The 14043-nt window shown below is 55.2% G+C and overlaps 1 protein-coding gene and 2 long non-coding RNA genes across 5 annotated transcripts in view; 1 reads left to right on the top strand and 2 right to left on the bottom strand.

Annotated features, from left to right (window-relative positions):
* LOC138163897 (uncharacterized) overlaps window positions 1–114 on the bottom strand; it is a 4362-nt gene extending 4248 nt beyond the window's left edge. The window contains exon 1 of the long non-coding RNA XR_011168953.1: window positions 60–114. This is a non-coding gene — a long non-coding RNA (uncharacterized lncRNA). The remainder of the gene's footprint in view (window positions 1–59) is intronic.
* Window positions 115–2474: 2360 nt separating this feature from the next.
* On the bottom strand, window positions 2475–3947 carry LOC138163896 (uncharacterized). Its single transcript, XR_011168952.1, has 2 exons — window positions 3697–3947; window positions 2475–3087 (listed from the first exon to the last, which is right to left on the bottom strand). It is a non-coding gene; the product is annotated as an uncharacterized lncRNA (long non-coding RNA).
* On the top strand, window positions 3117–13834 carry PACSIN3 (protein kinase C and casein kinase substrate in neurons 3). 3 transcript variants are annotated; one of them, XM_069091574.1, is made up of 11 exons: window positions 3117–3623; window positions 8849–8922; window positions 9236–9324; window positions 9695–9851; window positions 10009–10244; window positions 10368–10523; window positions 10975–11150; window positions 11346–11466; window positions 11859–11995; window positions 12760–12884; window positions 13415–13834. In XM_069091574.1, the coding sequence occupies exons 3-11, from the start codon at window positions 9274–9276 to the stop codon at window positions 13528–13530; spliced, it is 1275 nt and encodes a 424-aa protein (XP_068947675.1). In that variant the 5' UTR covers window positions 3117–3623; window positions 8849–8922; window positions 9236–9273; the 3' UTR covers window positions 13531–13834. The 3 variants fall into 3 exon arrangements, with proteins under 3 accessions (XP_068947675.1, XP_068947676.1, XP_068947674.1); XM_069091575.1 differs by lacking the exon at window positions 3117–3623 and adding an exon at window positions 3947–4065 and having other exon boundaries at window positions 12763–12884; XM_069091573.1 differs by lacking the exon at window positions 3117–3623 and adding an exon at window positions 3947–4065.
* Window positions 13835–14043: the final 209 nt, after the last annotated feature.

Below are 14043 nucleotides of genomic sequence, written 5' to 3'. Positions count from 1 at the left end.
GATAAGCAGGTTAAGAACCCTGAGTAAAGAGAGAAAAGAGAAGGGGGTCCAGTCCAAACCTTAGTCTGTGATAAGCAGGTTAAGAACCCTCAGCAAAGAGAGAAAAGAGAAGGGGTGGCCAGGTAGCACAGCGAGTAAGAGCACCAGCTCCAGTGTCAGGATTGACCTGGAGATCGAATCCGGGCCCAGACACTTAGCACCCACCCAGAAGCACCTGGCCGTGTAACCTTGAGCAAGTTACTTAACCCCAATTGCTTAAATAAAAAAAAAAGAGAGAGAGAAAAGAGAAGGGGGCCCAGTCCAAACCTTAGGGGCACCCAGTTAGTGGGCCTGCCTTGTATGGAGATGAAGAATCATCAGACTATAAACTCCTCGAGGGCTGAGACTGTCTCCAGTTGGCTAGACCTAAGTTCCAGTGAGTGCCCGTAATGAATCCCCCTGACACAATGGCATTGTTCAGTTTCACACTGCAGATTTCTACTGGGATGGAACCAATTACTGTGTTTTACATGAGATATTATCCAAGGGGGATTTCTTATTTAAACTAATAGGGACCTAGCTGTGCTTGTATTCCCAGTGCTTGGCACATAGTAAGTGCTTAATAAATGCCTTTTTGTTCATTAATTCATCCATGGTATACTATGTCTTTCTCTTTCTTCCTTTCTTTCTTTCATTCTTTTTTTTTTTTTAAAGCAATTGGGGTTAAGTAACTTGCTCAAGGTTACATGGCCAGTTATTTCTGGGTGTGGTGCTAAGTATCTGAGCCCGGATTCGATCCCAGGTCATCCCGACTCTTGGGCCAGTGCTCTTACTCACTGAGCCACCTGGACACCCCTACTATGTTTGTGGAACAAGGGCTGTGGGAGAATGGCAGGAGGGTGGGCAAGGGCCTGGAGAACCCAGGAGGTCAGCACTGATTGACTTTCCCTGCGGGGCTAAGGCACCTCCTGCTCTCCCAGCATGTTTCAGTATTCCTATCCCTTCCTCTCTAACAATTCTGACAAGGTCTGTATTCATAGGTCTTAAACTTATAGAGAATGACCAAAATAAGCCAGAGGCAAGAATTCTACCTTTTATGACTTGCTATGGGATGGAGCTTCTGCTTGTAACCACTGGAGGCTTCCTGAACACTCACTCCCTCGGTGCTCTTGAAGTTCCTGGACTGAACCACCAACACGTGGTGTCAGCAGACTCTGCAGCACTTTCTAAATGGTTCACCGTGGACACATTCCAAACCAGAGGCCCTTGTCCCAATGAACTGGACTCGGAACCCTGCTTTATCCTCCGTGTCTAGTGCCATCCATCTGTTGTTCAAGTCATTTTAACCTCAAAATAGATTCCTCCAAAGAAGTTTCACTGATTTTCAGACCATTTTTCCTATGTGGGGTTGTCTGTGATTTTCCCTTAATGACCTATCCTACATGCTGGGGAGGAGGGGTACCATGGTGAGAAACATTGGAGCTTCATCCCTCAGACAACCAAATCAGGATAGCTGAACGCTGTCACTTGTCCTAGAGAAAGCTGTGTCTGTGTGTGTTCTGGAAGATTGGAGGTTTCAACCAATGGGCCGCATTTCTAAAGAACTTGAAAGCCTGCCCATCATTCCAGCCTGCACTGACTTCCAGTTAGATTATTAAGGTGCGTGGTCCTCAGGAAGTAAAGTTCCTTTGTCGTTGTGATTGTTCAGCTGTTTTCAGTCATGTCCTACTCTTCATGACTCCATTTGGAGTTTTCTTGGCAAAGATAAAGTAGTTTGCCATTTGCTTCTCCAGTTCACTTTACAGACAAGGAAACTGAGGCAGACAAGGTTAAGTGACTTACCCAGGGTCACACAGCTAGTAAGTGTCTGAAGCTGGATTTGAATGTAGCAACGTGAGTCTTCCTGACGTGAGGCCGGCTGTCCCAAGGTCCCCCTGAGTTTCCGCCATTTCTGGGAACAATAGCACGCCTGGGGTCACTGGCCTTCAGGAGCACAGAGGTTCTGGGCTATCTAGTCAGCACTAGCTGGGGATCTGCTTTGAGCACCCCTCTGTGCCTTGAGCTAAGAACACCTCAAAGGCAATTAAAATCAGGTGGAACACAGCTGCTTTTAGTTGCCAGATTTGAACCCCAGGGAAATAAAATGTTTTCCACTCAGGATCCTGGGAAATACCTTCCCTCCTGGTCTTCCAGGTAACCCATTTGCTACATTTCAAGGGCCTATCTTTGGGTTTAGCATCTCTAAATCTTTAGAGCCCTGGTGGCTTTCTTTTTTTTTTTTTTTAAGGAGATTTTAATGGACTACTCATGTACTTAATTTCATTCTTCTGTTTTCACATTGTGCCCAAAGGCCTCCAGGCAATCAGTAGGTGGAGAAAAAGTGAAAAATAATACAAATCCAGATACTGTTATTGTGATTTCTACATCTCTCATTGAGAATTTGTAATTGTTTTATAATGTAATTAGTATAGGCAAATAACCCTCTGATAGGATAATCAGATTACTTATCAAGTTTTATTGGGGTGCAGCAAATTAAGGTACTAAGAGAAGGTCCCACAATGAGTGGGAGTTGAAACTGGGATTATAACCCACATTGTGCTGGGTACACACCCCCTAAGAGAATGAGCCCTAGGAGTCATCCAGCGCAGGGATTATTTGCAAAACTCTGCTATGGTATGAAATCAGAAACTGGGGGTGGCAGGATGCTTCCCGGCCTTCTCAGATTAGCACACAAGTAATGCCTTAGCATCGCTGCCACTCAAAGTATCTCCCATCTGCCTTCTTGTCCCTCTTCCACTTCACGTACACAATCATCGGCATAGCTTTTCATAAAGCATGAACAGCTCTCTACTCATGCATTTAGGAACAACATAATTTTGCTATTTTTAAATCTACACCCCCTCTCCCCTTTACTCCACCCCTCACACACCATGGGGAGAGAAGAAACAGAAATCGTGTCCGTGCAAGAGAGAGAACATTTTGGCCCCTTCTCTTCTCTGGAATCGGTGCTCTGATTCCCCTGGAGGCACGCTCTTCGGCCGGGGTAGATAATAGGGTTCCCATACTGCAGGTCGAGAATCTTCTCCGGACTCTGAATCTGGGAACACTCTGAATGGGATGACGAAGGTTGGAGAGTGGGGGTGGCAGGGCCTCCTTACCCATCCCTGTGCACCACACCAAGCCAGACAGGACTAAACCCTACCGAACTCCGGGTAGCCTGGGACTAAGCTCCCTTCTTGCCTGGCAGCCTGGTCAATGCCAACCAGTTCCCGCACTAAAGGAAAACCACCTTGTCTCAGGAGGGAACTTCGGAGGGAACAGCCTGGGCCCCGGTGGGGGTGGGTGGGTGCTGAGCAGGTGGGGAACAGCTCAGCGTCTGAACATTCCTGGATCAGTTCAGGGGCTATAAATAGCAGGCCGAGCTATGAAAAACCTCCTTAGGGACTGAAGGGAAGAAAGGGTGCCTGGGAAGGGCTAGAATTGGAGAGCTGCAAGACTGGAAACTTGCAGAGTGGCAAAGGGGGTGCCGGGGCTCAGGAGAAGTCGGAATGAAATCGCGAGACCCAAGCCCAGGCAGTGACAGCGTCCCCGGCCTCTCGGACTGACCGCGCCCCTCGCTCCCGGCCGTCCTGCTGTTCGGACAGGCAAGTCGGACTGTGGCCCCCTGGCCCCCCCCGCCCCCCGCAGGGCCCAGCCAGGGTCACACCGAGCTTCTACCTGACTGCGCGCCGCGATTGGCTGGGGAAGGGCGATCCTGAAATCTCAGCCGGGCAGCCTGGCTCTCTCTCTGCTGACCGCCAGGACTCTGACCCCGCTCCCCTCCCTCGCCAGCTCAGGGGCCCCCACAGCCCTCCCTCCTCGTCCCCCCCCCCCGGGGCGGGGGCCGCCCCCCGGCCGGGGGGGGGGCTTGGCTCCGGGTCCCGCCGGCCCTCGCCGGGTCTGACTGCGGCGGCGGCGGGGGCGGGGCCGGTGGGCTGGGCTTCCCCGGGGGGAGGGCCCCGCGCTCCGGGAGGCAGCGGCACCGGCCGGAGCAGGAGCAGGACACGGGCCCGGGAGCCTCGGCGGACCCCCGAGCGCAGGGACACGGTGAGGGCCGGCAGGGCGGGGAGACGCGGCCGGGCTCGGCGGGGCTCTGGGCTGCCCGGCCCGCCGGCCCGGCGCGGCACTGGCTGGGGCTGGGCAGGGCTGGGAGGACTGCGGCGGCGGGCTGGCGGGCGGGCAGCCCTCCCCCTCCTCCTCCGCCGCCGCCGCCCCCCAGACTCGGCCCCAGAAGTTTGCAGCCCAGTCCAACTCCCGCCCCCCCGGGAGCCCCCGGCCACCACGCCCGACGTGGGGGGCGGGGAGCGGCGGCCAAGGGGCCGGGGGAGGGGAGGGGAGCTCGGTCCTGGCTGGGGGACCCTGAGAAGCCCTCGGAGGGCTGGGCCTGGGGAGGGGGCGGGGGCTGCCGTGCCCCATCATGCCCCGCCCCGCCCGCCCCGCCGGGCACTGAGCATCTGGAGCACAGGGAGTGGGGGCCGGGGGGCCGGGGACCCCCCCTTGGACCCCAGATGGGGGGACTCGACGCCCCCCTCCTGCGGGGAGGGGGCCCCCCCGGGGGCGCCCCCCCCCCCCCCCCCCCCCCCCCCCCCCCCCTCCCCCCCCGCCCCCCCCACCGAGTTGAGCAAGTTTTGCCAGCGCGGTGGGAGCCTCTTGGCCAGGCCCGGTCCCCATTCCGCGTGGGCTCTGAGGCATGGACGGCCCGATGCCCGGGGAAGAGGGGGTGTGGGCAGAGCAGGGGCCTGGGTACGGGCTGCCCCTCTGGCCTCCCGAGTGCGTCACTGAGCCAGCCTCGCTGGCGAGGGCAGGTTGGGTTTCCTGAAGCGTCCCTTTGTTTTTGCCCCTCCCTGGATCGTTTCGCACCCTCTTCCCTCACTCCACAAAAGCCTTTATCCCCCCCCCCCTTCATTCTGTACTGCCACCTCTCCTGGCTGTTTGCGTGCTGAGGCTTGCTTCTCCACCGCCTCACTGGCCCTAGGAAGGCAAGCCTGGCAGCGCTGTGGGCCACCCACCCCCACCCCAAAAGCCTAAAAGGCCGGGGCAGGGGGGCCGGATCTACCCCCAACTCAGACTGGGCGAGCACCACCCCCTCCCCCAAACTGTGGGGAGGAGAAGGCTCCTGGTCCCATCTGCGACTCGAGACTGCAGTGGGAGCCCGGGATTGCCAGACTGGCGAAGCAGCCAGACCTTGTCAGGGCCAGGGTCCTTAAAGGGCAGAGCCCTCCAGGCTCCAGCTCAGGTTCCCTGCTGAGCCTTCCACCCCACACAGAGCCAGGTCCTGCTGAGCTTCCATGGTGAGGGTCAGGGAGTTTCATGCCAGCTTCACCCATGCCCCTTGGCTTTCAGCCAGCTACGTGGTGAGGCATTACCATGCCCTACCGAGGTTCAGCCGACTGGGGAGCCAGATTGCCAGGGCCTCAGGTCTTTACTGGCACCCACTGGGTAAAGGGAAGAACCCTTTACTTGTTTCTGGGGTAGGGGTTATCCTTGACTGCTAAAGTTTGTTCAGCAGGTGTACAGGTGGGGCCTTATACAGACCTGGGGATCCAGAGGTCATGTCAAGGGGCTGAAAGGAAGTGGGCCAGGGTGTTTTGGGGGGCAGCTCCCCAGAATGATTGTTTCTATTTTTTGACCATAGGGTAAAAGGGGGGCTTTGTGGCCCTGGCAGTGCCCTGAGCTTTGGGCTGAGTGTTTGCTCTGAGAGGCCAGAGGGAGCAGTGCCAGCTCTGGAGCACACAGGAGGCTCTGTTCTGGGGAGGGGGAGGGGGAGCAGAGCCAGGGGTGGCTCCCTCCAGAGGCCTCATGCACCCTGTCACAGTGGTAAAGGGTAAGGAACCAGGGCACAAGAGGGCAGGACTGGACCCTATACCCACAGCCAAGCAAAGAGTCCCTTTCTGCCTCTCTTCTGGGGATGGCTCACCAGAGTCTGGTCAGAGGTATGAGTGCAGACTGTGGATATGCATGAATATATTCCCAATGCTCTTAACCCATCAGTGAGCATTTATTGATTATGTGCTAGGCACTAGGGGTAAGAAGGCAAATAGATTCCAAGGTGTTTGTCCTCCAGGAATTTCTGTTCTATTGGAGGGAGACGCCCTGTACATATAAAAATATTTACAAAATAAACAGAAGGTAGTTTGGGGGATAGAAGTGCTAGCATTTGAGGGGCTGTGTAGGAGGTGATATTTGAGATGAGCTTTGAAGAAAGCTAAGTATTTTAAGATGCTGGGGTGAAGAAGGAGGACGTGCTAGGCAGGGAGGACAGCTGGGGGGCCCAGACACAGGAGACAGGACTGTATGGGTGTGCATGGGAGGGGAATGGGTCACAAAGCAGGAAAGGTAGGTTGAGTCTAGGTTGTGAAGGGCTTTAATGTCAAGCAGAAGAGTCTGTACTGAGATGTCCTTGGACGTCTGTAGACAGTGACTGGTCAGCCCCTTGTACAGTATGCTTATAATGGTGATTCTTTTTGGGTTTGGAAAGACTACATGGCTACTGGACTTAGAAAGAATCTAATCCACTGTTCCTCTCTGGTGTCCCTTGACCCAGAAGGTGGGGTACAACTACCTAGAAATGCTCAGAGGGAGCACACGAGTGAGGCTGAGCCCCTCACTGGGGCTGTCTTTGCCTTGTCTCAGACAGTTCCCTGGGGCTGAAGAATGGATCTTGGCTCTCCTGGACACTCACCTAAGTTAGTTTACAGTCAGAGTCAGGGAATGTTTCCCACTTATTTTACTCAGGTGGCCTTGGGCTGCTCTGGCCCTGAGAGATTGGGTTGTGTCCAACTGTGACCTGTGGGGGTCACGACACATAAGGAGATCTGTTCCTAGTTCCCCCCAGCCTAAGGCTTGGTGAGTCCTAAGGCCCTCCCTCCCCTTCAGGCTCTGGGTAGGGTGGATACCTGCCCACTCAGGAACTGGGTTTCCCAAAGGCCATAGCCCTTTGCTAAAAGATAAAGAGTTGTCACTTTGTCCTGACTCTCAGACTACCCTGACTCTGAGACAGACAGGTTTCTCTGGTTTTCTATGACCTTGGTATAGGAAAGAATCTTGTCTCTGGGGTGAGAGGATCTGGGTCCAAAACCCAGCTCTACCACTCCCGGTCCCAAGGTGTGTATGACCTCGGGTGAGTCACTGAACCCCATGAGCCTCAGTTTCTTATCTATAAAATGAGGAGGTTGGACCAGATGGCTTCAGAGGTCCCTTCCAGGTCTGAGGCTCCATTAGCCTGGGATTCCATTCAATGCATACTTTTTCTGGGACCCAAAGGAGGGCACTTTGGGTTCTCTGCAAACCCCATTCATCACTGGCTGCTTTCTTGCTGCTTTTGTCCTCTGCTCTAGGCCTTGGAATGTGAGTGCCCAGACTGGAAAAGTTCTCTTCCAGCCGGGGCTATGGCTGGGGGGAGGGGGAGGCTAGGTGTGCACTGAACACCCTCAACCGCAGGCCCCTGCACAGAAAGGAAAGGGTGAACTTTGTCCTGGAGGTAGAAGTGATTCAGTATTGTAGGATGTTTGTGGAGGAGCTGGGTTGATTTTTTTTTTTGATAAAGAATGTTGCTTGTCTGGCATAGGGAGAAGAGTACTCACCGTAGAGTCAGGAAGACATGGGTTTGAATCCTACCTCTTAACTAACTGTTGGATCCTGGGCAAGTCACTTAATCTCTCTCAGCCTCAGTTTTCCTCAACTGTAAAATGGGGACAACGCCTATAGTATCTATCTCATAGGCTTCTTGTAAGTCTCCAGTGAGAAATAATAGGTAAAGAAAGGTTTTTATAAACTTCAAATCACCCCCCCCCCCATATGTCAGTCAGTTGTTAGGATTCTGATTCGTTAGCCTTCCCATACTTTAGAGTTTCCCATATTTTTCATATCCATTTTGTCACTTGATCATGATAAGCCTGGTTAACATGCAGGGTAGGTGGTGGTTTCTTATTTTACAGATGGAGAACTGAGGCACAGAAAAGGGCTTAAGTGACTTTGCTGAGGTCGTCTAGGCAGGGAATTGCCATAGTGGGTAGGGCCCTGGACTTTGGGTTAAGAATACCTGAATTCAAATCCTGCCTCTGACATCGTTAGTTGTGTGACCCTGGAAAAGTCATTTAACCTTGTTTGCCTCAGTTTCCTCATATGTAAAATGGTGATAATATTAGCACCTACCTCCCAGGTGTTGTAAGGATCAAATGAAATAACAGATGTAAAGAATCACGGAAATTGGGGCGGCTAGGTGGTACAGTGAGTAGAGCGCAGGCCCGGGAGTCAGGAGGACCTGAGTTTGGTTCTGGCCTCAGACACTTAACACCCACCCACACACTAGCCTTATAAAAAACTGCCTTATAACCTTGGGCAAGTTGCTTAACCCCAATTGCCCTCCAAAAAAAAAGAAAAAATCATGGAAATTCAAGTTGTTATGATTATTATCAAGCTAGTGACATAGGCAGGCCGAGACCTTAGTCTCTCTGCCCTTGGCCCAGTATTTTCTCTTCACTGATAATATCCTGTTTCTCAGGGAACTTGTGGAATTGCCATGGGGAAAGGTGGCAGCTCTACCTAGAGGAACCTTGGTTCTGCTGGCACTAGTGACTTTGTCTGTCTTTGGGTGTTTGGAGAGGGACTGGGGCCTCCTGTGGCTTGGGGAAGAGACCTCTCCCTCCAGCCCCTTGGAGGCCCTTTGGCTATCTAATCCCTGGCCAGATCGTGTGACCTGGCTGGCATTCCCCCTGCTAGAGTCTAGCACTTTGGCCAGCAGCTGCTGTGTCAGGGGACCAGGGCACTGGTCCTGACTGACCGCCCTCCTCTGCCTACCCTCCCTCTCTCTCTAACCTGCCCTTTTCAGATTAAGAAGGAGAAAGTGTGGGAGCTTGGAGTGGCAGCCCCCTCGAGGCCCTTGGTTGCCATCTTGAGGCCCAGGTAGGCTGTGTGGTGATTGGGAGCAGGATGGAGAATGGGGAAGAAGCTGGGGGGAAGCAGGGTCTGGGAGTGGTATGTGGAATGAGCCTGATTTGGAACAGGGAGAATGGGGAGCTTCTGGGTGAAGAAAAGCCCTTCCACCTGCCTCTCCCTCTGCTGGGCCATTCTGGTCACTCCCAGCTCCTCCAGCTCTGGGGCTGGGCGAGGGCTGGGGGCTTTTTATATCTTAGAATGTGTGTCTGTGGCCAAATTTGCCCCTCCCTTGGGCAGGGCAGGACACAGGCCCTTCCACTGACTGTGCCTCCCCCTGCAGCTGTCTGGGAAGCCGCCACCATTCGGTGCTGTGGTGACATGATGGAGGATGACGCAGGCGGGGAGATCCCTGGGGGCAGTTTCTGGGAGGTGAGGGGCCCTGGATGGTGGTGGCAGGCATGGATTTTGGTGGGAGGGAGGGAGGTGAGGGTCCGATGCCAGTTTGAATCCTCACCCTTTGGAATCAGTACAGAGGACCAGGAGCTGACTCCTGCCTTGGCCCTCTCCACCTGGGGCACTTTGGACAGGTTAGTTGACTTCCCTGGGTCTCAGTCTCCTTAATTATGAAATGGGGCATTGGACTAGCTGGTCACTGAGGTCCTGTCCAGCCCTTGACCTGTGGTCTCTGGTTCTTTCCTCCTAAACAGTTTCTGTTATCTTCAGAGAGTGTCCTTCTTTCTGGTTGTGTCTAGAGATGAGCTTTTGTGTCTGGTAAAACAAGTATTTCTGCTTCCTCTAGGCTGGGAACTACAAACGGACAGTCCAGCGTGTGGAGGATGGCCACCGGCTGTGTGGGGACCTCGTCAGTTGTTTTCAGGAGCGAGCTCGGATCGAGAAGGCCTATGCCCAGCAGCTGGCTGACTGGGCCCGCAAGTGGCGAGGGGCTGTGGAGAAGGGTAGGCAGGGATGCCATCTTTGGGTCTCTTCAGCCTGGGCTGAAGGCAGCAGGCACTTAATAAATGCTTGGGAGGCACACAAAGGAGTATGGTGGGAGACGCCTGGAGGAGAAAGGTGCTGGGTGGCTCCCCGTGACCTGACATGTCCCACCCTCAGGTCCCCAGTATGGCACTCTGGAGAAGGCATGGCATGCCTTCCTCACGGCAGCTGAGCGACTGAGTGCCTTGCACCTTGAGGTCCGGGATAAGCTCCATGGGGAGGACAGCGATCGGGTCCGCGCCTGGCAGCGGGAAGCCTTCCACCGGCCTGTTCTGGGAGGTTTCCGAGAGAGTCGAGCCGCAGAAGATGGCTTCCGGAAAGCCCAGAAGCCCTGGGTGAAGAGGCTGAAGGAGGTGAGGCCAGGGGAGGCTGTGTGGGAAAGGCCAGCTCAGACTGGCAGAGGCTGGCCCCTGGGAGAGCTGGGGGGACAGGTGTGGTGGCATGAAGGGCCTATGTCTCGTGCCCGCCCGGTGCAGGTGGAGGCCTCCAAGAAGAGCTACCACTCAGCACGGAAGGAGGAGAAGACAGCACAGACCCGCGAGAGCCATGCGCGCGCTGACAATGCTGTGTCCCAGGACCAGCTGCGGAAGCTTCAAGAGCGGGTGGAGCGTTGTGGCAAGGAGGCCGAGAAGGTACCAGCTGTCAGGGCCAGCCCTGGGCAGAGCGCCAGACTGGGTGACATTCCCCTTCCCTGGCTTCTCAGGTCCCCGGGGCCGGAAGGCACCCCCCAGGTCAAGGGCTAGGTACGGCAACACAGCTCGGGTGAACCCAGGCCCTCTGACTCCCAATCTGCCTCTGCACACTGCCTCCTCTTCCTCTTCTCCCCAGTCTCCTTCATTCTGAGGCATTTATAGACTACTTTGCTGGCTAGTGTTTGTGTGTAAAGAGAATCCTGAAAGGGGAAGAGGGGCAGCATCATTATCCACCCAAAGAAATGAAACTCTAATGATGGAATTTTAGGCACTTGGGTGAAGGAGGAATCTGGGGGTGGGGGAACCTTTCCCCCCAGCCCTCCTCAAGGGACCCAAGTGTGGGTTGGGCCGACCCAGTCCCTCACCCTGTCCACTCTCCCGGCCATCCCAGATGAAAGTCCAGTACGAGCAGACACTGGCAGAACTTCACCGCTATACCCCGCGTTACATGGAGGATATGGAGCAGGTGTTTGAAGGGTGTCAGACGGCCGAGCGGCAGCGCCTTCTCTTCTTCAAGGACATGCTGCTCACCTTCCACCAGCACCTCGACCTGTCTGCCAATGACAGGTGGGCTGCCCCCACTTTGTAGCTGAGGCCAGAGAGGATGGGGGTGTCTGGCGGCACACCCTGGGGGGCCTCCTTCTGTCTGCTCCGGGCCTTGCACAGGGTCTGAATTTAATGGCATTGATGGAGGGAGGGAAGGTGGGGACACTGTGGGACCTGGGGCTGCGATAGCCTGAGGACTGTGACTTGGGCCTCCAGGTTCCAGCAGCTCCACCGGGACCTGCACCAGGGCATCGTGGCTGCCAATGATGAGGAGGACCTACGGTGGTGGCGTAGCACTCACGGGCCAGGCATGGCCATGAACTGGCCACAGTTTGAGGTGGGCATGTTCTAGGCCGCAGGGCTACACTGGCTCTCCCCCACTCCTTCATCCCCTCCCGGGACCAGAGAGTCTCTTTTATTAAATTTGTTAAACTATAATAAAGGCCCAGGGATCATCATAATTGGGGGAGGGCAGAGAGACAGAGATAGAGATGGAGAGGAAGATTGGGAAGGAGAGCTGTAGAGAGAGACAGGGAAAGAGAAAGAGAACAGAGGGAGAGAGAGATAGAAAGAAACAAAGAGACAGTGGAGGGAGAGAGGAAAGAGGGTGGGAGACAGGCTGGAGGGAGAAGAGAGGGAGGGAGAGAGTGAGAGAGCTGGCAGTGTCCTCAGACTCCCCTCTTCTTCCCTGAGAGGAACTCTCAGTAAAATGCCTCCTTGGCCCCACAGGAGTGGTCTTTGGATACTCAGAGGACAATTAGCCGGAAGGAGAAAGGCAGCCGGAACCCGGATGAAGTCACATTGACCAGCATTGTGCCCACAAGGGATGGCTCTGTGCCCCCTCCACAGTCACCAGGAAGCCCAGGGTGAGAAAGCATGGAGCCCCTGGGGGAGCTTGGGGGGCTGGTTGGCATTTGACCTTCTTTTTCTTTGAGGATTGTTGGCTGAATTGAAACAGGCAGATGATGCCATTAGCCCCACTATGCACTGAAAGGTGGGAGGGGGAAGGATGAGGGGGCTGGGTGTCCTTCCTGTGAAGGATAGCTGGGGGTTTGGGCGGTAAAATTTTTTTTTGAAGTTTAGCAAACTCTTATAGAGGGGTGTTTGTGTGTGTGTGTGTGTGTGTGTGTGTGTGTGTGTGTGTGTGTGTGTGTGTGAGAAAGAGAGAGAGCATGCGAGAGAGGGTCAGACAGTCGAGAGCCATGCACCTAAGGGGATGGCAGTTTCTGGCCTCCTGTCTTCTCTCCATTTCCATTCCACTCTCTTTCTTCACACTCTTCCCCACTGCCATGTCTCCTGGAGGCAGAGGAGAAATTCTGCTTCAGAGCCAGTTTACTACTGGCAGCATGGCATGGTGGTTAGAGCTTGGGAAGTGTCCTGGGTAAGTCATTTCCCTCTCTGGGCCTCTGGCACCTAGAGGTGCTTGGCTTCAGTAGCCTCTGTGGTCCCTTCCCAATCTCAAATCCTGTGATCCTCCAAGTGCCTGATTGCCCCCGGTCTCCAGGACTCCATTCAGGGCCTTCTTTCCCTGGCCCTGCTCTGACCCAGGTGTGGGGATGACCCTTCATCCCCTGCCCTCCCGATCCTAGCAGACTCTGGAGTCTGCCTGATCTGCTTCCTCCCTCCCCAGCAGGAATGGGCAGGATGAGGAGTGGTCAGATGATGAGAGTCCCCGGAAGGGTGTTGTGGGGGTCCGCGTACGGGCACTGTATGATTACTCAGGCCAGGAAGCAGATGAGCTGAGTTTCAGAGCAGGTATGATGACGCTCTCCCTTCTCCCTTCCCTTCCCACTTCTTCAGCGCCTCCTGGGTATCAGCAGCGGGGTGGGGAAAGGGAAAACCTATTTCTGCTTTTACTGAGCCACAGGGGAGAGCGATTGTTTCCCTTGTTTCCTTCTGCCTGGGTCTTCTGGCTGTTCCCAGCTGGGCTCTGCAGGGCCCTGGGCCAGAGGGGCCAGTCAGGCTCCCAGGCTCCCACTCCTTGGTCTCAGGCTAGATCAGGGCTTCTTCACATGGTTTGTGACTTGGTTTTTCAGAAATACGTTGATGATCATGTCAGTGGAGCTGGTTTCCTTTGCACTTCTGTGTATCTTATTTTCCGTATTTAGAATCCCTCTTTTGAGAAGGGGTCTGCAGGGTTTACTGGCCTGCCCCCAGGCCTGTGGCACTGAGCAGGTTATAAGCCCCTCTTCTAGGGTATGTTCTCCCTGTAACCCCAGAAGCTGGGCTGGGCTGGGGAGAGGTAGGAAGGCGGGATGCCCGGTGATGGCATGACATCTCTGCAGGTGAGGAGCTGCTGAAGATGAGTGACGAAGATGAACAGGGCTGGTGCCAGGGCCAGCTGCAGAGTGGGCGCGTCGGCCTTTACCCCGCCAACTACGTGGAGTGCGTGGGGGCCTGATGGCCCTCTGGCGGCCCGGGTCAGAGCTCAGCCACCCCCTGCCCGTCACCTTTCTCCTACATCAGTGAGCCCTGGTGGGGAGGGAGGGAGTTCTTGGGACTGGGGGTGGGGAAATGGCCTGGGAAGGGTAGGGTTCCAGCCTTGGGCAGGAAGCTGCAGGGTTGAGGGAGAGGTTCTGGCCCTCCCCCCCCCCGAGATGCCCCTGTACCAAGGGGGTGGCGTGGTTCTGGTCCAGACACCTTCCTCTCCTTTAACTATGGTTTGTTCCTAATGTGCATTAAACCTGAGAAACAACAAACAACAATGTTAGAGTTGTTGCCTGGCTTTCTTCTGCCCGGTCCTAGGCCCTGTGGGACCCGAGCATTCCTGGACTGCCCCCGAGGGCTGGGATGGCACCCAGGCTGAGCAGGAGGGAATGGGAAGGCGGGAGGTCTGGGCTGGCCTTCCTGAGGATCGAGGGAAGGGCCTTCTGATGTGGCACACCCAGGGCAGCAGGGCTGTGCCTGTTGAAAC

This window comes from Petaurus breviceps, unplaced genomic scaffold, assembly GCF_028583685.1.
Source record: "Petaurus breviceps papuanus isolate PSGF00001 unplaced genomic scaffold, PetGlider_PUasm1.0 188, whole genome shotgun sequence".
In the NCBI taxonomy this organism is placed as follows: Eukaryota; Metazoa; Chordata; class Mammalia; order Diprotodontia; family Petauridae; genus Petaurus; species Petaurus breviceps.
The sequence above is the reverse complement of the archived record's forward strand: the minus strand, read 5'-3'. Positions and strand labels throughout refer to the sequence as shown.